At 42.6% G+C, this 27,914-nt stretch overlaps 1 protein-coding gene across 2 annotated transcripts in view; it reads right to left on the bottom strand.

The window, feature by feature from the left end:
* Window positions 1-27,616, bottom strand: part of TOP1 (DNA topoisomerase I) — a 67,492-nt gene extending 39,876 nt beyond the window's left edge. Inside the window, exons 1-2 of one of the 2 annotated variants that reach the window (XM_086760496.1) lie at window positions 27,368-27,616; window positions 26,712-26,736 (exon numbers count right to left, since the gene is read on the bottom strand). In XM_086760496.1, the coding sequence (XP_086616622.1) occupies window positions 26,712-26,736; window positions 27,368-27,400 (58 nt within the window). In that variant the 5' untranslated portion in view covers window positions 27,401-27,616. The remainder of the gene's footprint in view (window positions 1-26,711; window positions 26,737-27,367) is intronic. The other variant, XM_086760495.1, reaches the window with a different exon arrangement.
* Window positions 27,617-27,914: the final 298 nt, after the last annotated feature.

The following is a 27,914-nucleotide window of genomic DNA, read 5'->3' as shown; positions in this document are numbered from 1 at the left end:
TCACCGATTCCTAAAGCGCCAGCTGAAGTGAACAGCCATCTATTTACACTTGATGAATAGGTAAATTGCTGGAAAAACCATCACCATGCTATACATAGAACTACGTACGCTCACTTTATAACACACTCGCTTTTTAAGGAGGCACATACAACAAAGTCAAGGATTTTTCTACCAACCAACCAACAGCAAATGTGTGCAACTGAGCTTAGAACCACAAGATTATTTTTCACCAAAAGAACCCAAAACAGAAGTTTTACCTTTATCACCAGATTCCCTTCCAGCTGAAATTAATATTTGCTCTCAAAAGGCAGTACCCTGGAAACGCTGCAGTCAGTCATCTCTATTTCCCCAGTCCTCTGCACATCTACAATGATTTGGTATTTTCAGACAATTAAAGCCTGGTACAGCAGCAAAAAAAAAAAAAGTGCCTAACCAGTTAAACTAGCTCTGCTTGGTAGTATTTAACACCACTCAGCTTTCATTTACTGTCTAGCAAAGCATTTCGAGCAGGAAGATCTTTCACAGAGGTATCCTGGCTAGCAGACGGGCCGAAGCGGCTGGGGAGCAGCAGGCTGTGCGCAGGGTCCCGAAGGCAGGAGGGAAGAATCGGCAGGAGAGCTTTCACCCAGGTGCAGTCAAGGCTGACCAGGTACTTGGCTTCTCAAACTGGACAGCATTTTAAACGCAGTATTTCCTAGAGGTAAGCGTACGGCCTCCCAGACATGTCTCCTAACAACTGAATTGTTCTGGAATATTTCCCCAGTATTCAGGCTCAACAATGTTGCTTTCTGACGCAATGCCTTGAAGTAGGTTAAGAATGAAGACTTCAAAAGAGTTTATTAACAAGTTGTAAGCTGACATACGTATGTCTTCAGAAGGCATTAAAGCTCCTTGCTTCCCTTTTTTTTTTTTTTTTTTTGAGGGTGGAGCTGGATGAAATTCAGGAGACTGGGTCAGTAAAAATGACAGAATCATTTTTTTGGCTTATCACACAAAAATGCTTTGTTCCAGACTGGCTTTATCTAGGAGTTCAAGTTGATGATTATTTAGTGGCTGACAAGAAACAAGTTTAGCCATTTCATTCCAGTTTGTATACCCACTTCACAGAAACCAATGCAGCATCACCTCCAACGGAATTACACAGGCAACAGATAACTGAACAGGGAACAAAGCTTTAAGACACACTGAGCCACCTCGCACCAAACCTCAACACAGAAGCAATCAACGGAGGCGTTCCTGTCCGTAATACACTTTCTTGGATATATTTAGCATAATGATTCCTAGAAGAATCTCCAGTAACTCTCTCCCAGCCTGCAGCTGATCAGCACTTGACTAGGTCCAGCCTCACAAGCTACAGAATGAGGTCAGACATTATCACACATTCAGTTTCCTGCCTTTTATGTCTTCCCTCAAGTATGTCTGCTCCCTCTAACACTAAACAAGGAGATAAACGCTATTGCTTCTCCAAGAGCATCAGCAAAGTCCAGTCTCTACTGTGAGCAAAGTTCACACCCCCAAAAGCTAGTGTGCTATTTAAAAGAATTCAGAAATCGAAGTGTCTCTCTCCAACATCAAGGTTACAGTGGGGACAAGAGTTATGCTCACCGGGCAAAGATCCATTACCCCTTAGGCTCTCCCTTCAGTATCCTCTAACCCAAACAGAGCTTTTGGCATCTCTTCTGTTCTACAAAGCTTGATGTCCCTGGCACTGGATCACTGTCTGTTAATGCTGAGCCTGGTACGTTTCCAAAAGATTACCGCAGTCCCCGTACTATTCCTGCCATTCCTCCTGTACCTCCAACTATCAGCAGCAGCTCTGCATTTTTGTACGTTGATTCATCTTTCAACTCTGTTTAATTACAAGGACGTCTGACTTAAGGATGGGAAATTCTAAGCACTTTTGGTCTGTGGCTCCGTTTTGTTCTCCCCCTGCCCCGCCTTCGCTCCACCGCTAAGTCTCTGGGGGAAGGCTGAGTCATAACCCTATTTGCAATACTTGTATATACGTACTACTGCAACACTGCAGTTTTACTCTTTACCCAGGAGCAGAGCTGTAAAAGGTTAGGCATCTCCAACTACAGCAGGACAAGAACAGCGACGAAGCAAGCCCTCCTCCAAGCAGGCAGCTGCCACCTGGAGATGCACAGTGCCAACCGACAGCAAAGGCGAGCAGTCTCCTCTCATAGAGAGCAACCTCCGCCTTAACAGATTAATCTGGTGACAAAACAATTATGTGGGACTACACTGTTTTAATTGATGAGATAAATTCATTTGCTTTTAAAACAGTTTTTGAACCCCCTTCTCCGCACACCACCCCTCCCCCGAAAGACTACTTACAGATCACAATCAAGGGAAGCAGGCCTACTTCCTACATTAACATTTCGGTTTTGATGGCAACTTTTCTAATAAAACCCTGAAATCATAGAGAGGGGCATAAGTTCTTGTATGCCCAATCAGCTATCAATATTATGTGGGAGAATATCGCTGGCACATGACAGAGGATGCTACAGATGTCATTTTATGCCACTCCCACTGCCCACTTTTATCCTACTTCCATTTTATCCCACTTTCAATTTTTTTTTTTTAAAAGAACTGACAAAAAAAAGAAAGGGGGGGGGGAAGATGTGAGCAACAATCCTCCTCATTTCTCCTAAATTGAGACAGCTGGCAAATTAACACCTGGTAACCCCAATTTCTGGTCAATAGTAGCTTCTCCAGATAAATCTATTAGCCTTCCATATTTGCTGTCTTTCTGCTCACCTTCTTGTAAGCTTTTGTGCACACAATTTGGATACCTCAATTAACCTGCTTACAGAAAGGTTTCTGCCAGCAGTCTTTGTTCTTCTAAAATGTTTCACTAGGTTCTGGGGATCAAGACTTTCCGTCTTTTCCTTCTGGTTCCAGCAATGCCCCAATTGCTAGACAGCCTAGAATTGTCTCACTTGGTATGTATGCTGATATTTTATCCATTCAAAGCTTCATCTCAATGCTTCTCTACACTGATGTCCAGAAAGGAGATTTAACCTTACTTGATTCTTGGAACTGAAATCTGTGCCCAAATCTGAAGACACAGCACGAAAAATTAATCACATTACCAAAAAAGAAAATAATTTTTAACTTCTTGTTACTGCAGTAACACTTCTGCTTCAGGTAAGCGGCTGAGATTTCTGCCCCAATTTAAGTTCAATGCCACAGTATTATTTATTTATTACAAGAGGAGCATACAAGCTTTGAAGACTTTTTCAGGATCACTGGTCTGTATGAGCATGATGAAACTATCAGGGCCTTTTCAGCCTCTCCTCTGGACAGGAGAGAAAAGTCTTAAAAAAAAAAAAAAAAGGACTTATCCAGTTCCACTGCTAAATTATGCAGCTGAAAGGGAGGTAATTCAGTTACACTGGATTAGGGTGAAAAGCTGGTCAAGTTCAAAACTTCTCATGAGCTTTCCTGTCACTTGAGAAATGGTCAGTCCCTTCTTGGCTGAAACACCACCTCCGTGTTAGACCATTTACTCCACAACGGTAGCCTTTTCATTATTTAGGCTGAGTTCCTTCTCATCTGTTTTGATGCAAAAGCAAGCAAAGTAAAAAAAAATCTGTATGACCTAAAGGAAACAATTTTACTGATTTTTTCAACCATATGGAGCAAGTGGCACAGCAGATCAGGATCCTCACTGTTAGGTTATGATTTTGGAGTAGTCATCTAACTTTTAACGTTTTGATTTAACAATTTTAAAGGCATGTACAATACTCCCACCTAACCAGTCTGGAAGAGGTTTGATCTCTAAAATATCTGTGTTCCAGTTGGGGGAAGTCACAGAATGATCACAGTATTCCAGTAATTCGTTACAGAGTTTCTGGAGTTTGTTTAAACGGACTGCCATTGCTGTAGCCCAAAACAGGGCAAGGAAAAGCTACCAGACAGAAAACAAAACTGCTTCCAGCTATTGGAAGCAACACCTTTCCCAATAAAGCAGGGCAAAGAAAACAGAACTGTAGGTATGAAAGATACAGAAACTGGAAGACATCTATATGCAGCTGGAAGTGTCCACAGCAGAAAAACGTACCCAGAAGGCATTGTTCAGAGAGAGATGATGGTACTGTGGGTGATACACTGCAGCAGAAACTCATAATCTAAAATAAACTTTCCATGTGAAACTGGATGTGTCACTTACTGGCCCTATTTACACAACTACAGAATACACACAACACATTTCCCCTGGAAAGGTATTGCAGGTCTGCTGTGCTGCTTTATTTCTCTAACAGCTGACTGCAAAACACTTGGAATCCTGAAATGAGAGTGACTGATACACCGAGACCATTATTAGAGTCCCTCATAACCTAAGCATGAAATTCAACAAAAACAGCAAGACCTGGGTTTTCAGTAGTGCCAAGAAGGGAAAGAAACTACTATGATACTGAACTAAGGCTGCCAGGCTTCTGCTTCCCCATTCAGGGTGGCACACTTAATAGCACAGATACACCTTCCAAAAGCAACCTGACACACCACCCTTTACCAGTGTTGAAAGGCATCTCCACAATCAATATTGCTACAGAAAGCTATTTCTAAATCCTTACAATCCTTCTTGAAGTCAAACTCAAATGAAGCGCAATTACTGTGCTATCCCAAACCTATTTTACTTCAGATGCATCACTGGGTCAGCCGCATCAGTTCAGGGAGGCTGACACCTCCGTGCTCACTGTTTCCCTCCACAAACCAGAATAAAATCTGAGTTTTACAGTTTACTGCAGAACAACTAAATTAATTTTGAGTAAGCATGAGGGGGACACAAAGTAGCTCTTGGTTGGGAAGCTTAGATCATCAGTCATTCATTTTCCAATCATACAAGGGAAAAAATAGAAAAAAGTGTGGAAGCTTCATGAAAAGGGAGCCTGGAAAAGTACAGCAGAGTAATCAAACAACTCATCCTTTCTAAGGCAGGAACTTTCTTACTAAAACTAAGACTCCAGAGTGCATTCCTCTTTTTTTTTTGTAAAGGTTCAAATGAAGAAATATATCATCACTGAATAGATTTGAGTCAACCTATTTTCCAGGCTATAGTTACTCCAAGACAAAACTCCTTCTGGGCTGAGCCACAACAGACCACACCACGTGGTATCCAATTCTGCCAAAGCTGGAAAACTTAGTACTTCTGATAGAAACAGAGTAAAACCAGCGACCTTACAACTTCTCTCCACACTTCAGCAGTTACTTGAGGTAGAAGATACTACAGTGACAGACAGATATTGTGTCTTTTTCCTTAAAAGGGCTGTGCTGGGAAACCTGGCTTCAGAACAAGACAGACCCCTTAGTTACTGCATTCTTCATAAGTCTTGTAGTTTGAAGGCCCTGTATTCCTTGCTGCTGAACAGCGGATAAGGAAGAAACCTGAGGAATGACTTGGTGATGAATCTTGACAGGAGAATAGCGACAGACAAAAGAGCTGTCTCCAGCCATTCTCTGTCCTTTAGAACAGCTCCTACCAGCTTCTCAAGAAGTTCCACTTACTCTCCAGCAAAATTTTATTATACAAGCAAGGATCTTACACAGCTTTTTAAAAACACAAAGTTTACAAAACAATATCCACGCACCTTCTGCTCCACCGAAACCCCGGGGCAACTTCAATCTAAGGAAGAGAGGTAAACAACATGACAGAACCGCTAACAGTGAGAGAGCAGGGCAGGCATAGGACTGAGTCTGCAAGCTAAGCTGTACACTCATTTATCCGCTCCAGACTTTAAAAGCTTATCTTAGATAGGTTAAGGAGGCCAGAAAAAAAAAAAAATCGCACAGGCTATCTTCTGTGACTGAAGCCTCTGGACATGAATCAACCTGAAGCAAATGTCATTGCTGGCATTTCATCAATCTAAACCAACCTGCAGAAGCTGGGTAGGTATGCAAGATGAGCTGCAAGAGCCTATTCAAAAACAGAAGGACACATACTCTTTACTGCACATGTTTTGAGGACTTCAATTTTTTTTTTTCAGCCACACTGGATTAATAACTTATTTTCTGTGCATCTCATTTTTTATCTTCTGGGGAAGTATCTAATACTCTGTGGGTAATTAATACTTAAGGAATTGAGATAGTTGCGTGGCATAAAGGGATGCTGACCTTAAACTGCTACACTGCAAGCATTTTGCAGCAGAACAACTAACGGTGTAGACAGCAGCAGGAAGTTTAATGACCTGTCAGTGCCTTTTACATGGTCTCTTCTGAAAGAGGCGGCCCATTCACATACGCCTATTCCGCAGCAGATCTTAGTCGCTGTGTAACAAATGCATAAAATCATTGCAAGGAGAATTGCAGTAGACAATATTACACAAAGGACAAGACTGAGGAAGCCTTATAAAGCATTAAAATACATGTTTGATCAGTACAGAAAGGCTAAATTAATAGCTGCTTCTTACACATGCCAAAAGGCTCCCAACCGAGAGACAACAATGAAGTTTCAATCCATTATTTGCATTCAGAACCAAAAAAGTTCCATGTAAACAGAAACATGTGTTTCCAGGGATTCCCAAGATGTAAAACATTCCCCTGTTAATTGTATAAACAAGAGTCAGAGACCGAAATCCATTAATATGTTTCCACTAACAAAGTAGAATAAAACAGAACAGCAAGTTAAAATTCCAGGGAAATGATCAGCATCAGCGTACAACTTAAAATGCTGCTGTGCTGGCATGGAAGAGAGGGAAGTCCAGAGCTGTTTCTTTAGGAAACAAGGTTAAGAGCACTCCCGTTCTTGTCCCAAGTGATATTTAGTCTTACAAGGCTACACTCTTATGAGTAGAAATACTTACTTTCCATAGCCTCCTCCATTCCGAACTTGAATACCTTGCATACTAACACTCTTCCCCTTCCCTTACTGGGGTAAAATAGTTTCAACAGTTTTTCCCTGTTGCTTTATGGGTCAACACCCACATTAACAAAGTTACACACTGCACATTCATCTTTAAGCAGCAGCAAAACCAAAGATACACTTTTGCCTGAAGTTTCAAAAGCCATGGCCCATCACATCTCTGCACGTCAGGAGGCCAGGATGAGGCAGAGAGGAGGATTTAGGGAAAAATCCAGGCAGTGAGCACTGTGGGACTCAGGAACGCTCCAGGAGACTTTAGAAATAAATTAGTGTTGGAAGCATGTGCAAATTTATGTGGTATACGCGCACTTCACTGCTAGCTGTTATCATGTGCAACAACTGCCTTGCTTTCCTTCTCCTCCAGCTCTGACTAGCCCAGAATTACTTTCCACCATCAATGAAGGGGTCCGAACACATAGAAAAGTGGGAAGTTAGGCAAGTGTAGCAGCCAATGACCCTCTCCAAAGCCAGTCATGCCTGTATCCGAGTATCAAAACCAGTCCAAAATGCAAAAGGTAAGACCAAACAAAGGACAGCCACAAGCTCGAGCTTTGGTACCTCTCAGGTTTCAAAAACCCTACACTCAATTGCAATCCATCTGTAATCCAATTTACTGACACACATACGTACAGGACTGAGACCCTGGAGGGCTTACAGGCACGTAAACTGCATGTTGCCAGGGGAAATAGCTGTTAACAATCGGCTCAGGGAAAAAAAAAATTGCATAAGAAAGTAGTTACAGGTAGGTTTCTTGTGGATTTCTTTCAGATACCCTCACACCAAACAATTTTTACTAGAGCCTCTAATTTCAGACTTTTCCAAATTCGCACCTATTTCCTACCCATTGTGCAAAACGCGGCTAACATAACCAGCACAGCAGAAAGGCCAGGCTCCTAAGAAAGCCCAACAATTGTTCATAAACCAGTCTAGCATCTAGGAGAGTAAAACTAGTTTAAGATTATGAAAGAAGGTAAAATTTAAGGGCATTCAAATAGATAAGGCAAGAGGGACTAATCCTATTTTCAGAGTTAGAAAGCAACCAACCTTTTGCACAGATCCAAGGCTTCGCACCGAAACCCTCCCACGGTGCTGTCACACAATCTTCTCTCAGGAAGAGGCAACGGGAGGGAAGTACACGCTGCTCCAGAGACAAAGACAAAAAGAACTGCCCAGGGTCACTCAGGAGTCGCTCAGCAGCAAGGACCAGAGGCACTTGCGCCTCTGGAGAAGCAAGGCAGAAGGCGTGCAAAGTCCTACAGCCGGGCCATTGCAACACTTGGCGTCATGTTTAGACTTTGGAGCTATCAGGGACTGCAGAAGATAACCTATCCCTTACCTCAACACAATCTAGAGCAAAATGGCTCACTTAACCCTTATTTTTCTGGTCTGTGGGAATTTTTTTTTCCTTATGGAGTTCTTGTCCAGCAGTCTGGGCTGCAGAATTTTTGGGACAACACAATGCTCTTCATTAATTCCCCTCTCATGAAGGATGTGCAAGCCAGGGTGGACTGAAACGCTCACTTTTGCTCAGTCATCGAGCACAGTTACATCAGAAACACTTTTCCTCTTTGGTTGCTTCTTAGCTTGAAGAACCCCAGCTTCTGCTCAACTGTAGCATAAGAATCAAGCCTAGACCTTAAGTGAGGAGTGCAGCAACTGTGTTCCTGCCTGCATCACTGTCACAGGTAGGTGGGCTGAATCATCTTCTGGAGATTTTTGACAAAAAATCGCCCAGGGAACAGCTTTGAGAGTTACTTCAGTAGACTGGGTCAAGAGCAAAGAAAATCTTTTGGTGCAATCTGTGACAAATTCACACTGCAGGCAGAGAACTTCACGTACTGTACTCCATCCGTAGACTGAGTCAATGCCCCTAGCAGAAGGCTTTTCCGCCTCCAACTGCTCTTTATACCATCATTAAGAAGGTGCAAACAACACAGTTTGAGCTGCAGAGTCAACAGCTGCTTACTGCAAGTAGAATCTCAAGACAGGTGAATCAGGAGAAAACAGAGGCACGCAATTGTAATTTCTGGTCCTTAGAGAAGATAACAGAAACTTCAGCTATACTAAAAAATAAAAATATTGATACTATTTTGGGGGATAAGTAGAAAAGTTTCAGTTCTAAAAACTGCACTACCCAACAGGAAAACTGCTGTGTTGTCAGGAATAATTACACTGCTATGATGTCAACTAGAAAAATATTTTCACTCGCTAGCTGTGTAAATCCCTAGTATTTTTGGATTCACTAAAAAGAAGTTTGTAAAGACTCCCTGAAATCCTGACACTTCCTCAGCGCAAGAGTGATGTCTCAACAGTAGCTGACACAGAGCCTGTGTATTCATACCAACAATACACAAGGGCAGGGCTGGCATGTTTGACTATCCTGGGTCTGACCCAGAACAAGGGCTCCCCCCAAGCAAAAATTTTACAGAAGATCAAAAAAAAAAGCAGCTGCATTGAAATGCTTCTCTAGCAGCAGTCAATGACCAGCCTCCTGTCAGCAGTCAGGATCACACGCAGTTTATACACATGGGAGTGGTACAAGCTGTGCTCAGCATCCTCAGAGGAGAGGCTCTCATGGCATCTGTTCAAAGCCTTTTATTAACCATCCCTGGACAACGTGATGTGGCTTTGGCCAGTGCTGGTCTCCTGCTTGCTGCAGGGAGGAAAGACTTGAAGAGGCAGCACCCTTGGGAACAACATAAGGCCTCTGTAGTCCCCAGTATTAGAGTATAAATTGAATCTGCAAGACAGAAAAGAGGTTGGTACAAGCTTTAAATCACCTCTGCCAAGGAGTACTGCTGTTTCACACGCTGGAGTCAGAGGATTCTCAGACTACTTGTTTAATACCATGCCTAGTAAGTTGAACTGATGGTGGAAGCAAAGCCAAACTCCTGTAAAAAGTTTGTTTCAGAAGACCAGTCACTTATTTTTATCACACTCAAGCTGGTTCCTCACTGTATGAGCAACTCTACACTGATTCCAGCTGGTGGTTTGGTTTTTTTTCCTCTCCTGTCCACAATTATTTCTTTCAAGCACAGGGCTGCACTGGATGGACACAGCCCCATTTCACCTCTGTTCTCCCTGCGGGTGAGTTAAGTGATCAGTCACCCAGCCAGGCTAATTCCAACGTTGTCTGCAAGCATCTTATCACCAGAGCCTGCTTCTCCACAAGTCCCACTCAAGACAAGGGAGTGAATGCAATTCCCCTGCCTTAAGCGGACAGTACTGCCATCAGCATACAAGAAGAAACTTGATTCCAGCCCAAACACAGAAGAAAGTAAACAAAAGGTAAATGTTTAATGACAGTTGAGATTTCTGCACTTCCAAGGTACTCCTGAGTCTTCTGAAAGGAAGCATCACCACAGCGGCGTAGGTCACGGCAGCTCTGAAAGCGAGTTTTAAAATAAAGCTAGGACTGCAATACTTAAGTGACCAGTAAGCACAGCTCCGAGATACTGTGCACCAAATTCCACTGGAAGTCTTCAATTCACATCAGTAGACACGAACTGTTATGTTAAGTCAATGATTTTAATCTCTTTATGCACCTGTAATCTGTTTATTTTGTTAAATCCAGGTCGAGTCTCAGTAGCTGGCAGCTGTTAAATCACACTGATACAGATACCTGAATATGAAATGTAACCATTAATGCAGGATAACATGCTGTGGTTACTTTATTACAGATAATAAACTCCTAACTTTTTCAATTAAAAAAGCTCCACACTCCATGTAATATATTATCAGTTTGGTGAGTTTTTTTTTTGTTTGTAGTTTGTTTTGGTTTTTGCGGAGCCAACACTTTCAGATTCCACCTTACAGAAAACTCACATCTGCCTTGAATGAGACTTATGAAGGGGAGAAAAACATTTACTTAAGTTGCTTCACATCTGAAGTCTGTTAAAAGAAAGTAAGCATAATCCTTGAAAACTGAACTGAATCAACTGCTTCTGGTTACTTTGTTCCTCAATTTTAAGAGTAGTGCTTTTTTACCTATGCAGAAATAACTAGTGCTCACAAGTGGTGTGAAAAGTTAGCTTTCCTTTTTCAGCTTTCAAATGACTTCTGCTACCACAGTCCCTAAATGAGCTATTTAAACTGAAGGAAATACGCTGCAGGTGCAGAGTCATCAAAAGTTCGTTTATCACTGCACTTCAAACTCCAAGTGCTTAACTAATGACTTCCATCATATCAGGGGTTCTGCTTTACAACTGCTGCAACGTGATCACACTCTCTACTTTTCCAGTCTTCTGAACATGAAACCTAACATTATTTAAATATTTTAAGAGGTTGGTTGGTGAGAGGGTTAGAAACTTGAAAAACTAAGCACTACGGAAGCAACCACAGAGATTTAGGACTTTGTTATTCCTCTTTAATATAATCTCAAACGAAAAAAACAAGTTATATAGCCTATTTTCAGGAGTATTCCAAAGGAAAAATTAAGAAATATTTCTTTCCACTTGATTATTTGACAGCAGAAACAGGCAAAGGAAACAAAAGGAACGTCTAAGACTATTTACAATCGGATAATTTATTCTCAAATGATTCAACTGTAAGGCTAGGAAAAACTGTTCTTAAAAGTTTCTTGGCTGCCAGTTTTACGTACTTTGAGACAAATTTTTAAAGGTTATTCCGATTCTTACTAGAGTCAAAATTAAATCAATGCATCTGTTAAAATTTATTATGAATTTTACATGAAGGACTAATACCACCCTGAAAGCTGTTGCCACTCCAGCTGATTTAGTAGTTTGCTCCTATGCAAACGGCCCAGAGCAGCAGCTGTGCTGGTCCCTCCTCTCCTCCTCTTCCAAGCATTTCAAGCCTGTGCTGGACAAAAATAACTTCTGGGAGTGCAAGTGCCATGCAGGTACCCAGCAGCAGAAAGCAACGCTCACACTCTTCAGAGTAAGTTCAGCTCTACACAAAACAGCACAGCACCTCTGAAACTGCCATGCATTTCACCTGTTTGAGTTTGCATGCATTTCAGTGACACTATTTGGCAAGTTTTGAAGTGTACCAATTTATTTGTGAACTTGGATCTGTTTAACAACTAGCAATTACCTTCCTGTACTCCAGTCTCTAGCAGACCAGAAAAAAAAAAACCCAAACAAAAAAAAAAAAACAAACTCTTTTTCATGTGATCACAACTGCAACCTTCAATCACTTTTTACTTGACACTATCAGATGTAAAAAGGCACCGATACTGAAACACCGCAGCCTTAAGCTTCCATTAATGCCTGTGGTAGTACTGGTTAAATCCTGTAAGTGGAGAAAATTATGTGACGAGTAGTGCTAATACCATAACCTATTCTGAAAAATCAGCAAATGATACGAGATACATAACTTCTCATGCCATTCCTAAAACTAAGAAGCTACACAGACAGATCAAGATATTCCTGGAAAGAGGTGTAATAAAATTGAAAGTTAAGTAAACAGCTTGTAACAGTAGTGCTTATCTTCTAGTGATGGTGTAACTAAATACCTCAAATTTGTTGGAGACAATATAAATTCAACCTGGTTTCCTAAGGACATTGTTTGCATCTCTAAGATGTGAAACAGGTCAGCAATCTCTGCTTAAGAAAGCATCTATGACCAGAAAAACAGTTCAACATAGGTTTTCACAAGAGACTTTAGGGTACCAGTTACCTTGGGATTAAAATATAAACCAAGATATTTTCTGCCACTGCGGTCTCTGTGATAAGTACTGGAATCTTGTCTGCTAGCACTCCACAGTAAGAGAGCTACCCCTCTCTTGTGTTTTTCTTTTAAAGTGAAAACTTGTATTTTTCTTTTAAAGTGAAAGCAATAACCAGAGACAAGTAAAACAAAGACACAATTTGCTAATAACAAGCATCACATTCGCAAAAAAAAAAAAAAATTGAGCTTTGCTACAGTGAGAAGTGTGCAGTTAATGTCAAATCCAGCACTTGTTCCATCAAGGAGCGCATGAGAAATTGCCTCACGAGCTACAGGCACATCTGACATAAGAGCAATTCTGGTGTGATCAAGTGTGAGGGAAAACAGTAGTGACCGACAGGGAGGAAACATCGTTTGACTCCCAGTTTACAAAGATGCTTGACAACCCATTTACGTACTGATGCCTTTTTGGATTATCAGTCTCCTCAAGACATTTGATCTGAATTTTGTTCCGTATGTCAACAAACTCATTCAGATCACAGGATCTGGGAAATCACACCCCTGTAGTTAGCAAAGCGCTAACCACACTGCCTAACAATTTACTATTTGGATACCTGGCAGTGATGGGAGGAAACAGTTAAAGAAACAGCTTATGAGATGAAGAACTGAGCGTCACTGACACTTGCTGACCAAACGACACCAGCTCCAGAACATGGAAATAAGAGACCTATGAGAAACCTAGCAGTGACACAAATTTCCATTCATTTTTAAGCCTTCAAACACTTCATGGATGTTTAGAAGAAAGCATTTCTGAATGCCAGATCTTATCTGAACTGAAAACTAGTGGAAAACTTACTTTTCCAGTCTCTGAAGCAATTATGATAAAAGTCACCATTATATTTGTTTGCAGCCCATGTACTACAATTTTAAATACTTTTTTCCAGTTTTGGGGAAAACAACTAAAGTAAAGGCTTCTTTGACTCTGTCCTGCTATAGAGTTATTTGCCAAAGACTAATTCCAGACCTCTGCTGAGATTACTGTTAATACACACAAAAAGACACTATAAAAACTCACGTCAGAAGAAAAAAAAAATAAAACAACATATTTATTTCAGTTCAATTCAAAAAGTAAATATTTGTCATGTGTAAGTCAGTAGACTTCTTCCCTAGGACTTCTCTGTAAAAATGAAACTGAGAAGTGTTCCTTTCGCCAGCTCCTCGGCCCTCCCAAAACGCAAACACACAGATGTTATGCAGAGGACTCCCTGAACTGCAGAGTTCCCTGTGGGATTTAAGACTTCTTAGTCTGGATTAGTCTGAGTATGAGGATCCTGTGGATGGGTGGAGTATTTACAAAAAGGGAGAAAAAAACACAGGAACTTAAATTAAAAGCAATTTAATTCTGACATTAATAAATGAGGCTCACATCTGTTTTGAACACTGTTTCATGTTCTTGTGAAATAGCTACAGGGGACTTATTTCACAAAACAATGCCCACAGCTTCGTTCTCTATAGAGGAATCCGTTTAAAAACACACACTTTAACTTCAGTACAGAAAGACTTAATAAACCTCCTGATCTTTCAGAAACATGGACAAGGCGTTCACATTGTTTCTCACTGTAACCGAGTACTCTGATGAGCTACGGGCCAAGCCCAAGCACAGATCAGTTCCGAGAAGATCCAGTCCCCCTCCTGAACTAGCTATCCCTGCTGTCAACACCAGTGTAACCTGTTTGCCAAAATGCACATAGATCAGACTCAGCTGGCGGGTAAAATCAGCACCAGCAGTCTCGGGGGGGCGGGGGGCGCATTGAAAGGAGGAAAAAAAAAAAAAAAAAAAATTCAGATTCCTGGAAGAGGCAAATGTTGTGCTGGATGAGCACTGTAAGAAAGGCCTCCTCATGAATACAGAGAAAGACAGAATATTCTAACTCAGGCTATGGTTCAACAATAAATTCACTTTTTCCTCTACACAGGCAAGCTCACACTGACAGTGATGGAGAGCGGAATCATAAACTGAAGACTGTACATCACTGGAGAAGAGCCTCAACAACAAGCCTGGGCAGGGGGAAGGGGCAAACATATCAGACACAGAATGTGATGCTTGAAGAATGACAGCTTTACACCTCCATTTATGAAACAAAGAACTGATGGACTGATCAATTCAAGTGCTTCTGCCTTTTGCCTAAGATTGAATTTAAGAACTGAATTACTGGGATAGCCAGCTTCTTGCAAGCTGCAGTCTCCATCCACTGCAAGCCAAGCTGTGGACTGGGGCAAACAGAACTACACCGTGCTGGGCTCTCCCAAGAACACATGCTGACAACTAAAGAAGCCAAGTTTAGAGATCAAGTGCCAAGCCCTATTTGCCTCTATGTCTAGACAATTAGAGCAGGCTAAAACCTAGAAAGATGCTTCCTTTAGATACAAGTGATGCTGAATAAGCCTGCTTGATAAAAGAAAAACATTGTTTATGACAGCTACCAAACTCCAGAGAGCAGCATATTTTAAATTAGAAGACTATCTACTTGTAAATCAGGTATTTCAAGGACAGCTTGCTTGTGCTTCCCTAATGAAGCGCAGGTGACATACACAGCTATGATTTTATGACTCAGACACAATGCTAGCTCCTTCCTACCTCAAAACTGGGAAGCCTCTCAGAGGATATAAGAGGATCTAAGAAAGCAAAAGTAAAAAAGGCTCTTGAAAAAATGCCTGTTATCCACACTCACATCCAAAGGTATCCTGGACAGCTGGAGAGATGTTCCAATCTGCTAGAGCAAGATGAAGTAACCCAAACACCTACACAGCTCCAGTATGACAACTGGCAAATATCAGAGTTAACAGCACTGATACATGACTCAGATTTGTGACAGGGTTTGTTTACTAAAAAGATGGATCAAGATGACACCTACAACAGGATTGGGCAACACTGCAGAAGTTAATCAAGGGCACTGTTGTTAAGAGTTCATCGCTTGCATTGTATTTGTAGTCACATGAACCTACTGCCTCTGGATCCGGCAATTTACACTTCGGTACTGAACACAGCTCGCGCTGTACTTTTTCTACTGCCAAAAAGCACTCAAGACTTTTTGCTCTTTATCCCTGAGGTGCACAGTCATCAAACTGAAGGAACCTAATCTTCAGTCAAAACCAGTGCTAAAAACCAAATGTCAAGGGGAAACACCAGGAAAGAAAGTTTACTCTGACCCCCGTAAAGGGGTTTCCTGTGTGCAAGCAGCATTCTAACAGATAGAGCACGTGTAGCAGCCTCAGTGACATTCTCGGTCCTCAAAAGAAGAGCAAGCAGCTTTTTATTCCCCATCTGGTGGTCATTAACTCTAGAGTACAAACCTCAGAGTACGTCACTAGTACTACTCCATCCCTCCATTTTGTACACGCTGCTTGTGTTGCAATGAATCATACCCTCACATGGGTCTCCAAAGAGCTCCTGCTTCCAGTTTCCCAAAAGGCTAGATGAAAACGGAGAGCGCTCGTCTAACTTGTAAGTGTACCTTCTTAGGCAAGCTAAAACTGGTACCCGCCCATCCCCGCTGTTTTATCTCTCCAGTAATTGATGTTACTCACACACTTGCTAGCACTCACAAACTGGCAGAAGACATAATATACTCCTCTTATTGCTCAAGGCAGTTAGGAGACACTCATACCAAGGTGGCACACATGGTGCAGGAGACTAACCTGAAGAGTACTTGATCCTGGAACCCCGCACACAGACCAGGAAACCACTGGTCTCCCTACTGTAAATCCAGTTATTTCACTAGCTATATAACCCAGCACATAACATTTTAGTATTTGTGAAATAATTTAGTACCACAGAAAAAAATGGAGGCTTTAACTCCCGAGGCAAGTTCTGCATTTAAGAAAATATTACAATTTATGCTACAACTGCAGAAGCTGCTTTTATTTTGTGGATTGCCCTTTGCTAACCACCTCAGTCCTCAGCTGGAGAGAGAATTGAAAAACATAAAAAAAAGTCCAAGTTAGAATTGAGTCTTAGTCCTAGCTAGACAGCTTTATATCTATTTCTGCGCTGGAAGAAATCACTCCCACTCCGTTCTTGTTTCTCCGCCTCTGAGAAGAGCGTAAGAGGATAGTGCTCCCTCTTCTCCCACTGTGTTGCCTATTTAAACAGTATGGCCTTAGGACAGGATAACAAAGTACGGCACAAAGGACCTTAATCCCAGGCGTAGTGTCCATGTATAGCAGAACATCCCTCCGCAGTGCTTCCTGCCTTCAGCTTCAAAACTCTCCCTCTTCATATTCAGCCCTTCATCTTCACATAACCCGACCTGAGCACGAAGCAATACAGACTACAGTGATAGCTCCCAAGACAGCATCACACAAAATCAGAAGCTGGAATAAGAACTGCCAACCTACTTAGCTACAGATCTCCCCAAGGACAGAGAGAACTCGCCTCTGACTTGCATCTACTGCCGAGCAAATCAAGGAAGACAGCCCTCCTACCTGGTTATCAGGTGTCCAAACTATCTCATGTCACACACCGTGTTGTCCCTTTGCCACCACCTGTACTTTTCTCCTTCTAAAACTCTGCTTGCAGATCACAAAAATAGGAGCCTCTTAGTTGTGCTACCCTAACTCCAGAAATCTCTGCATTTCAGTTAGAAGACCACTACATGTTTCTCAACTCTATCACCAAATACTTCAAAATCTGCAACAGACACCATATTTCAAAAGAGAAAAAACCATGGAAGAGCCCACTTTTTCCTCACGCTGTCCCCTAAAAGGTCTTTTGAGGCCACCTCTCCAAAACAAGAAATTACAGCCTCAGAGGAAGATGAGCAGCTGTTTTGACAAGTCTGGCCCTCGTTCAAATACTGGAATATAAGCCTTGAGTGGTAATACAGTGCTATCAATTAAGTTCAACTGAAGTGCATTGCCCTGGCCCTAAAATATAGGTCATCTATTCCACGCAACATACAAAGGAAAAACTACCACACTGTCATTTGAATTGAAAAGGTATACAGAAGAAAAGTGGCAAATAAATGAAGAAAAAAGGTCCTGGATAATACTCTGCAAGTTCACATTCTCATGTGTCAGAAGCAGTGTTAGGCAACACACCAAAGTAAAGGACAAATGCCAGGAAAAATGAAAAACCTAACAGTACTTGGGTATTGCTCCATTCCTATTAATCATTTTCTTGATTTTTTTTTTTTACCATGAAGCCACATCTCTGCTCAATGTCTTTCTCGACATTCTTTTAAAATGAAATTATTTTAAAAATTCTTACAATTTTTCCATTTTGACACTGACACACATCATCTAACTGCACCAAAACGGACAGACATTTGGACAACAAGACAACTTCCAATTCCATGCCATATACACTGAGTAGTAGAGTAAGCTCAACACTTCAGAAATTACAAAGCATTCAGTAAAATTCATTCCAGAGCAGCCAGACAAACAGTGCCATTAGCTCATTAGCCATTAACTCCAGTGGGCTTAAGACAGGACAAGCTATATGTAGTCTCACCCATGCTGAACACAAAACCTCACATTTCATTTGTTCCTATCATTTATTCCCTAACACAGCAAAATGCTCTACTACCGAGGTCCCAGACGCTTGCTGCAAAAATTAGTAAGACTGTGCAAATCAATGATTTGAATTTCAAAATGAGCAGTAAGTAGTAAAAATTACCAGTCTTACTTTTAGAAAATAATTGAAAACAGCATTATGGGGGAAAAAGGGACATTTTGAAGAATTAGATCTATGCCTTCACTGAGGAGGTAACAGCCTTACACCCCCAAATAAAGTTGTACTATCTCTAAATACTGCGTGTCAGCTGTACACTGCAGCTGACGAGATGTAACAGACACTTCGCTCCGACATCCTCACCACGGAGCACATCTTTAACAGACACAGATACACGCCTAGCCAAAGATGAGTTACACAGACTGATCAAAATATTATAGTGAAGCTACAAGTACACTCCAAGCTTTCCTGAGGCAGAAATCAATCTCTCTTCAGCCATGGACACATACAGCCAGCTGCAGAATCGCTTTGCTGCAGCACTAAATTCTATGCATGTCCATCTGTCTTTAACAGGCAACCATCTACGTTGGGCAGAATTACGAAGGAGCAAATCTTCCTCTTTTGAGGAAGCTCAGCATTCTGTAATACCGCTAGAGAAGGAAGCCATTGTCTTTACAGCACTTCCTGAAAAACTCCTCCTCTGACGAAGGTATAAGATAAAAATACATACATGCACACCCACACAGCTCACCACTGCACAAAGCACATGGTAAGCTCGTGAACGTGAACAAATACATTCGTATCAAAAATACTGACAAGGAATCCAGAAAGATCTGCTGATCAGAAGCTTTGTGGGAACTTTTGGTTCCAAGACTGACAAGAGCCTTCTAATAAAAAAATTTCCCAATAGTTTGATGCTGTCTCTCTTCATTCCGCAATCATTCTGGTTTCCAAAGTTATCATCTTCAAACTTAAAAAGGGATGTAAGTACTTTAGGTGGAGACACAGGTTGTTTTTCGTGATGAGGTATTGTCTGCTGAGGCTGAACGACAAGCACCTACACTAACTTTCCTGTTATGTCTCCGGTCTTTGAGCCTGCACTGCCCCCATCCCATCAAGATACACATTTCAGACATTTTCCAGCCCCTGCCGCCAAAGCTTTCCAAGACAGGAGTAAAGCATGCTCAATGCTGTCCATCCTTGGGAACGGGAAGTTTTGAAACACACAGCGGCTGTCAGTACAAGTTAATTGGCTAAGTTGGCTACCACTGTGACCACCTTCAAGTGACGCTATTGAGATTTAAGTAACAGCTATGAATAAAGGGAACCTCCCTAGGGTGAAGCAACAGTATCAAGCCTAGTATTCACGAGAGCTGTTTGTCTATTTCTTCTTTTTTTTTTGTGCAGAGTATGTTATTCTAGTGGACAAACAGGCCTTGATATGATGGAAAACATCACTAAAACTTTGTGATAACACTAGCAAATTTGTGAGGCAATGATTTGAACTGCTGTCCCTCTTCTACTCATATTTCCTCGTTACAAGACTCCATCTCTATCCTTAACTGTTAACAGGAAATCAATTGCCAACATCTCCCACTTCCCCAAAAGCACGATGTCTGATCAGTCCATCAGTTGGGCTGGAGCATCTCCCAGAATATTGTTTATTACAAGGACCGGCACAAAACTCTTATTTCATATCACTACTCCTGCTGACACTGCAACACAGACTGAGGTTTAACAAAATACTACTGTTATCTCAAAGAAGTCTGAGAATCATTGATGTTAAGCAGGTGTTACAAAAGAACAAGTTTCAGGAAGACTGACTGCAGCGTCATACTCTCCACTTGCATTCTCAGATAAGAGTTCTCACTTGTTCATCAGCTGAGTAGCTACAGAGGTCAAATTTAGAAATTGAATTTAAAACTCGAAAACATGCATGTATGCTAACATTTCTAAAGTCAACAGTAACTTTTAACCACTCTTTGTACCTTACGAGTGACAAGAATACAAGATTAAATTCACCCTTTCTATTCACGCCACCTTCCAAACGCCCCAGCTCACTGTGACATCAGAAGGTATTACTGCAGCTCACTCTTTATGAGCACTAGTTTAAAAAGCCAGCATTCAAGATGAAAATATTTCTAACTATAAATCTGATTAAATCCACTGGAACTATAGAGTATTTATGTCAGCCAGGACATTTTGAAACACGGTGCTAAAGATACTGTAGTCTCATAACGCACCAGGAAACCATTACTACCACTTGCTCAGCTGAACTACTACATAGCAGGAGCCTGCAGTAGAAAAGGCGCAGTCTGCTCTGCCCAGAACAGCACTTAAACACGGTATTAATTCCAGTATTCAACCAGTGACAGACAGTGGAAGCCACCAAAGGCACATGTGGTGGGAGCTCCCTAGAGCAGACAGCTAATAGACAGCAGTAACTGGGAATACTGTTTCAAAGGAATAACCCTACTGTAGCTGAGAACTGGGTTTTAAACTCATTTTTTAGCTTTTCTTTCAGAAGAGCAGGTCAGCAACAAACTCACTACTGAAACAACAGCAAGTCCATAGCCTTCTCCTGTTCTCTTAACAGGAGGAAGCATTTTGAAATCTAATGATGATACATATTTAAACGCTGACCGTGCTAAACAGCTCAGAACAGAGTCACGCAGGGAGAAGGTATGGCTGGGCTTATTTGTCATATGCTGCTGCCTCAGTCAAACGAAACAGCTCCAGAAGAGTAAGGTGATAAACACAGATCTCTGCAACAAATATCCTCTCTCAGATTTGGAAACCTAAGACACAGTCCTTCAAAACTGCAGGCAGGACCAGAACACATAATACTAAATAATATTTTGCTCCCATGTTTCGGAGTGTGCAGTTTTCTATAAAACTTGGGGCAGCTTGTATAAAACTAGCAGTCACAAATGCAATTCAATTTAATAAGCCAATAAATATTTCTGAATGCATGTCTTACAAGGATAGGAGGAATTATATTAGCACAACCAGCTCAAGCAGACTTGAAATAGAAGCTATCCCATCTTGAAAAGCCACAGAAGAAAATCCACACTGATTTCTTATGTTAAACTGTCCTTTTCTTAAACAGTCACTATACCATTAAAGCCCATCCCTGCAGTCCAATAACAAAAAAGCAGATACACTGTCAGAGCTCCGCTGATTTTAGCAGAACTACAGCAATTTACAGCACCGGTAACAACCTGACCTGGAGCCTCTCTCTAACAGGGCACTGCCTTGTGCTATTTCAGCAGGTATTACTTTAACAGGAATCCAGTGAAATCATTAACAGAGGAATTTGAGTCAATGAGATGTTAAGTACTTGCTATAATTACATATTATTGCAGTTTCTGCTGACAGCGCAACTCAGGAGGTTGGAATTCAATGAACTATCAAAAAAAAAAAATATCTGAAGTCACAGTTGTAAATGAAATTAAACCTGAATTTGTGTTTCATCATGTTTATGAACTGCGTGCCTAATTTAGGGGAAGCCAGGTAAAAAGCCACACTTTTACACTGGTCCTCTGGTTAAATTGTTTTCATGTTTTACAAAGTAAACAAAGTAGCCCTGATAGCATTCTGACAACAGATATTGCTTAACACTGTAGTAAAAGGAAAAACATCTTAAGAAAATCTGCTAGAAGTAGGAAGCACACAGGCCATTAACCTCGAAACACATATTACAGCACATTTAGGTAATTCTGCTGAGTTTTAACAAAAACAAAAGTTGGCTGCAGCTAAGAGAAATGCTTTCTACTCCCCACTCCCACAAGATACCCATTAAGTTTTACCCTGAATGCTGAATGTGTCAAAACGATTAACACAACAGACCTCAAAGTCTTCACTGAAGCCCTTCGGAGGCTACTGCTGGGAAAATAGATGCAAACAACTTGTGCAGCACACAATATTTACGAGCACCTTTATCAACAATACATTTATTCACATACATTTCTGAGGTGTCAAAAATGATCAATTCACTTCAGAGTAGCCACACTTGTAACAATTTGAGGATTCCTGTAGTACAGCTCGCTGTTACGTTACGATTGTTGTGAACATACTGAAAATCAACGCCAAAACAAAATTAAGCAATTTTGCAGAGATTGGCATCTGATGTTAAATATTTCTAAAATAATAAAAAAAAGCTAAGTGGTTTCAGGCTTAAAACTACCCCAAGTATTGTTCTGAGGCTGTGGGCAGCACTTCTTACAATGCAGGCTCATCATCCAGCATTGCAGGCTGGGAGTGAAGGCAGAGAGTGACTCAAGGCTTGTGTTGGAAGGAACAAACCACATTCTTCAGGGTTCACATCTCCAAGTATCACAAAAAAGGGAAAGGAAATTTTAAGTGGAGATATCAATCTGCATCTAAATACCACTAACTACCTTTTGTATTTTGGATCCCTTGCCAAACATTTGACATTTAAACGCGATGATGGCGACGTGCTCCCAGGGAACTTAAAAGAAAATTTCGCCCTGACGATAGAGCACAAGTGTTTACCTGCAAGCTTCCTAACTTCACAGAGTTTGTTTAGTACAGCAGCTCTAACAGCAGCGCTAAGGTACACAGAGCCCTGTGCCAGACGTGGTCCTGCTCGCCTTCAGAAAACACTCACCCATCCAGAAGGCACCAACAAAGCAATGGCAAGGAAGAACAAATCTGGTCTCCCACGGACTGTTTCATAACAATTGAAAAATCTTAAGGATTTTGGTTATGTTGCTTTTCACCTTGTTAGCATTTAAATCACCCCCATCTTTTATGCGCGCAGCTCTATCACACATGAAACATGAATTTAATGCAAAAGACAAAAATTTGCTGAAATTCCGTAACTTGTAAGGCATTTGTTCAACACTCTTACTATTTAATTTACATTTCCCTCTTGCTCACTCCCCTTTGTATCTTCACCCTGACACATACAGAGGTGCCATATGAGCGCTCAGGCCAAAATAAAAAAACCTGCCGGTTTCTGATAAGACACTAGAGCAGCAAGAGCTTTTTTTTTCCCCCCTAAAAAATTCACTGTTGAAGCAAGCCTCTCCTTCAAACATGTTTGACTTCCAGAAGCCATCTCTAAGACGCTGGACAACCAAATTCACACTTTACTCCTGTTAATGTACTGTAATGGTTACTACAGTGATACTGGACCAATAATGTTAAGATGCAGTTTGAGGCAAGTCAACCAAAGGAAAAAAAAAAAAAAACCAAACAAAACACCAAAACCCAAAACCACCACCAAACACTGCTTAGGGTGATGTCTTCACTTTCTACACAGAATGGAGATAGATTTCACAGAAGTTCAGATCACAGGCTGATGAACAGCGAAGACACTAACAGCAGTTAGTGGAATTTAGTAGCTTTGGAACACAATTTGATTATTTTGCAAACAAAAGTAATTTTTATCTACTGCACTCTGCAAACACAATGGGAGAACCGAAAGTCAAGATAAATTGCTTTTCGTCTCAACATCATCCTCAGCAGTAAGAGGTTACGTTCAACCTTAATAACAAAGCTCTTAAAGGCAAAACTCAACAGAATCTAAACAGATTTCACATCTGAAGTGACCTGCAATTTTATAGAATGAGGAGACAAAAAAAAAAAAATCAGAATGATTGTGACTCCACATTCACATATATGAAAAGGGGTCATTTTCAACGACCAAACTGCACTTCGAAGTGACAGTTTTAGACTATCATTTCCCCTCTACAATGCTGAAAACTACGAGGATGTTACTTGCAAAAAAGGCTCAATGTTTCAGCACAATATTGTTCTCAGGATGGTTTGCAAACAGGCACTGCTAGGACTGAACATAGAAAATTCTTTGCAGTGCATACTGATACTAAAAATACAGTTAAGGTGAAAAAAATACCCACTATGGCCAAATTAAACAAGAGGGAGAATCTGGATGTTGAGATGGAATGCAATTACCCAAGTTGGAATTTGCCCAGGACACTCTTGCTTAGAGTGATCTGGCTATTTAATGACACGAAATAGCCAGGAACACATATTTACTGCTGGCACCCTCTCTCATAGCTAACACCACTCTGCTATCAATGAAACGGGTGTGCAATCTGATCCAAGTTCTCAGCTACGACCAGGGTGCTCCTTGGTGACCTGCAACAGACTAGCAGATCCACTCCCACCCACCTCAGTTCAGCAGCAAGAACTTGCGTGATCACCACCTGAGGTAGTATGTCCACTGACCCAAATACGCACGTCAGGAACAACAGGCAGCTTCCGAGAGCTTGAGCTGCTCTATTACTGATACGCTATCCAGAAGTCACCCAAAACATTCTTTATTAACAGAAATGTTTACTGCTGGTAACATTCAACATTTAGAATGAGTCAGTACCAGCCCCCACAAAAACTTCCCTGCCCCCAAATGTAAAGAGGAAAGGCAGCCTAAAAGGAGACTTTGGCTCTACTGTTAAGCGCTGCCTAACAACAATCAAAGCACAAACCAATTCTAAACATCTGGGTGAAAAAAAAAGTACTTGAGATTCCTACCACCCACTCCTAATCTTTGCCACTAAATAAGATCAAAACAAGAATATAAGAGCTAGAGCCTCGCTGTTATGCCTAAATGAAAACCGCTGTTCTTAGATGTGTGCGTGACAATTCCCAGCACAGAAGTGCAAAGAACTCCTGTGTAGAGAAAACAAGACTTGGAGCAAGCAGAAGTGACGGGTTTTCAGGAAGATCAGTCCTGGTCACAAGGTCAGAGAGGACAGTGTCTATTCAGCATTATTCCTTTAACAAGACTAACAGGGTTAGACGCACCTTTCAGCGCTGAAACGGATTTTAGATTTAAATGGCCTCTGATCAGTCACAATGATGTTACACGACTGTCTTTAAATAACTACAATAAGAGAAAAAAAGATGCCGATACCTACACTGGTATGAATTTGTTGGGTATGCTTGATTTACCAGGAATTCAGTTTTTCCATCAAGGTGTCTCACTCTGAATTTCTGTATTGAATTCCTCCAATACATGGTGTAAATAAAAACTGGAAGAGTTAAGTGCTGTACGCCTGAAACTCCTAAAAGAATAAACCAGCACATGGTCACAATAGAGGAGAAAAACCCCTCTTGGATATCCACTGGAAGCTGGAGCAGAAAGGTCAAATATGTATCATTTCCCCTATGCAAACCAGCACATAACTAAAGCTTACCAGGGAGTGCTCTTCCCTAAAGATGATCCTTAAACAAATATTTTCCAGCATAAGATAGCTACAAGTATTCAAATACATGATTATATTTAAGGTGTTTCAAGAGTTACTGCTGTACTTCTTGGGAAATCCACTGCACCCCTTTTTTTTCTGTTAAGAATTATTCATAGAACCCTACTATAGATTCAGAATGGAAATAAAAGTTCAAAAATTGCTTATTTTCTACTGCCTGCTCCTACTGTACACACACAATCACATTCCAATGAACTGACAGAAGAAAGGTGCACACATACATAGATTTGTAAATATTTACACGCAGTAGCCTACAAAGCAACCAGACACATGGATATCATCCAGAAAAGCATGCTAAAAATCAGTGTAAGTCAAGCAGATATCTTCAACCATTTTTTTTGGTCCTCTACCACCTCACCAGTCAGAGGGCAGCTCAGAGCTCCTCACACACCCCGAAAAGCGACAGTCACACATACACACAAAGGTAGGCTGTACATCCTCAGCTCCCCTCCACCCTGCTTAAGCCTTTCAGTTTGACATCTACCAACTTGGAGGGGGATTGCAATTAGCTTGCTTCCTAGAAAAATTAATAAACAATCAGGAAAAGTTAGCAGCCACCAAGCTGATTAGGAAAGACAATATTATATGTGTATATATATGGATATTAATATACATAGACATGTAAGTGTATATATTAATACATAAACATATACATATATAAAAAAAATACAGGGCTCCTATAATGTTTCAGAACGAAATGAACAGTTAGCTTGCAAACTTTCTAAAGTGATGCTGTCTACCTTTCTGGAATTGTCTACACTGTTGGGTTTTTTTATTTTTAATGTAGGCTGTTATTTTAATTAAAAAGCCCCACCCAACAAGGTAAAGTTACATCAATTAAATAGCAAGGAAAAAAAAAAAGACTGATCTTAAAATGGATGCAGCAGATTCTTTTGAAGAGCAACATGTTGCAATCACCTTTCATTTTAGGGGAAGGGAGGGATTCTCTGAAAGGAACAGAGACGGGGAGCAGTGGGGGGGAGGGAGACTGCGACTAAAAAATGATTTGGGGATTTATTTTAGTTAAAAACTTCGCTTTCCCCTCCGTTAAGAAGGGGCTGGGGGCCGGGGATCGCCTCCCGGTGCCTCTGTAGAAGGCTCCTCTCCGCAGCTCGGGAGGAGGAGAAGGAGAGAAAGCCACAGAGAAGAGAGGAGAAAAAGAAAATGGCGCAGAGACTAAGTCCCGACCGTCGACAAGGCGACTTTCCAGGGAGGAATGGGGGCCCAAAGGGGACTCCGGGAGAGCCGATGGGCTCGGATCGGGGGCCTCCGGTGCCCCCACTAAGGGAAGCGGGGGTCGGGGGGGGCGGAGGCCGCCGGGAAAGGGGGGCTTTTGGCAGCTCGATGGGAACAATGGGGCCGGTGAGCGAGGAGCCGGGACTTAGTCTCTGGGACGCCATGTCTGTGCGCGGCCGGCGCGGCGAGGCGAGGGGCGCGCCGGGGCCACACTCACCGTTCGCTCGGAAATCCGCCTCGATCTGCGGGGAGAGGAGACAGGGAGAGACCGTGAAAAACGCCGTCCCGCGCGGGATTTTTAATTTTTTTTTTTTTTTTTTGGGGGGGGGCGCTGGATTTTTCCCCTCCTAATTCTCATTTTCAGGGAAATTAAATATCAAATAAGAACTGACCAGCGCGATGCAGAAGGGGCCCTCCGTTACGGCGGGGTGCAGGGTGAACCGTTCCCCGGCACCCGCACAGCTCCTGGGGTGACCCCCTCTCCCAAGAGGGGAGCCAACCAGGGGAAGGTGGCCAGCCGCCCCCCTCCCCTTCTCCCATACAGGGGGTCACGCTCGAGTCCCCTCTCCCCCACCGCCCCCCGCCCCAATCTGGCCAGAAAGGGGTCCCGAGCTGGAGCTCGGCGGATGGGGGCACCCCAGCACGAGGAGGAGGGGCCAGGCCGGTCTGACAGGGCTCTCCCCAGACGCGTGGGCTGCCCCGAGCGGGGGCAGGAGCCGGGCACGTCTCCCCTCACTGAGAGTAAAGGCGGAGGGAGGGTCAGCCGGGCCCCCAGGGCCGACGCTGAGGAGAAGGACGGACCCCGCGGCCTCGGCGGCGAGGGGCCGGGGTCTCCGGGGAGCGGGCCCCCGCGGGCGGCGAAGGGACGCTCACCTGGGAATCGTTGTGCAGATGGTCCCCGCTCATACCGGAGGACGCAGGAGACCTAACGGAGCGGAGCAGGTGTAGAGAAGAGCTGAGGAAAGCCGAGCCGCGCCGCCGGGGACGCGCCGAGCCTTGGACGCGACGGAGAGCGCAGCTCTCGCCTCTACGCTCGTTGTGTAACAGACTAAGTCCTAATTTCGGCGCACTGCGCAGACGCGCTGCCTTTTACCCGCGGGGCGGAGCCGAGGCGACGCCGGGCAGAATGTTGGGGCGGGCGCTAGGAGACGGCAGCCGGTCTGCTCGCATTCGGGCCACGCCCCCGCCGCGCGCCAGCCGCCGGGATTTGCATACTGACCGCGCCCCGCCCCCGGGTTCCTTCCGAACGCAACCGCCCCGCTCGCCCCTCCCACCCCGCGTCGGCTCTGTTTTTACATATTCGGTCCCGCCCCTTCCTCCCTCTCCTCCAATCGCGCAGCAAACGCCTGCCGTCATTTAAAAGCTCGGCCCCGCCCCGCAGCCCCCCTCCCCACCGCGGAAGGAACGCGGTGCATTGTGT

This window comes from Chlamydotis macqueenii, chromosome 16, assembly GCF_036417535.1.
Source record: "Chlamydotis macqueenii isolate bChlMac1 chromosome 16, bChlMac1.mat, whole genome shotgun sequence".
Taxonomy (NCBI): domain Eukaryota; kingdom Metazoa; phylum Chordata; class Aves; order Otidiformes; family Otididae; genus Chlamydotis; species Chlamydotis macqueenii.
The sequence above is the reverse complement of the archived record's forward strand: the minus strand, read 5'-3'. Positions and strand labels throughout refer to the sequence as shown.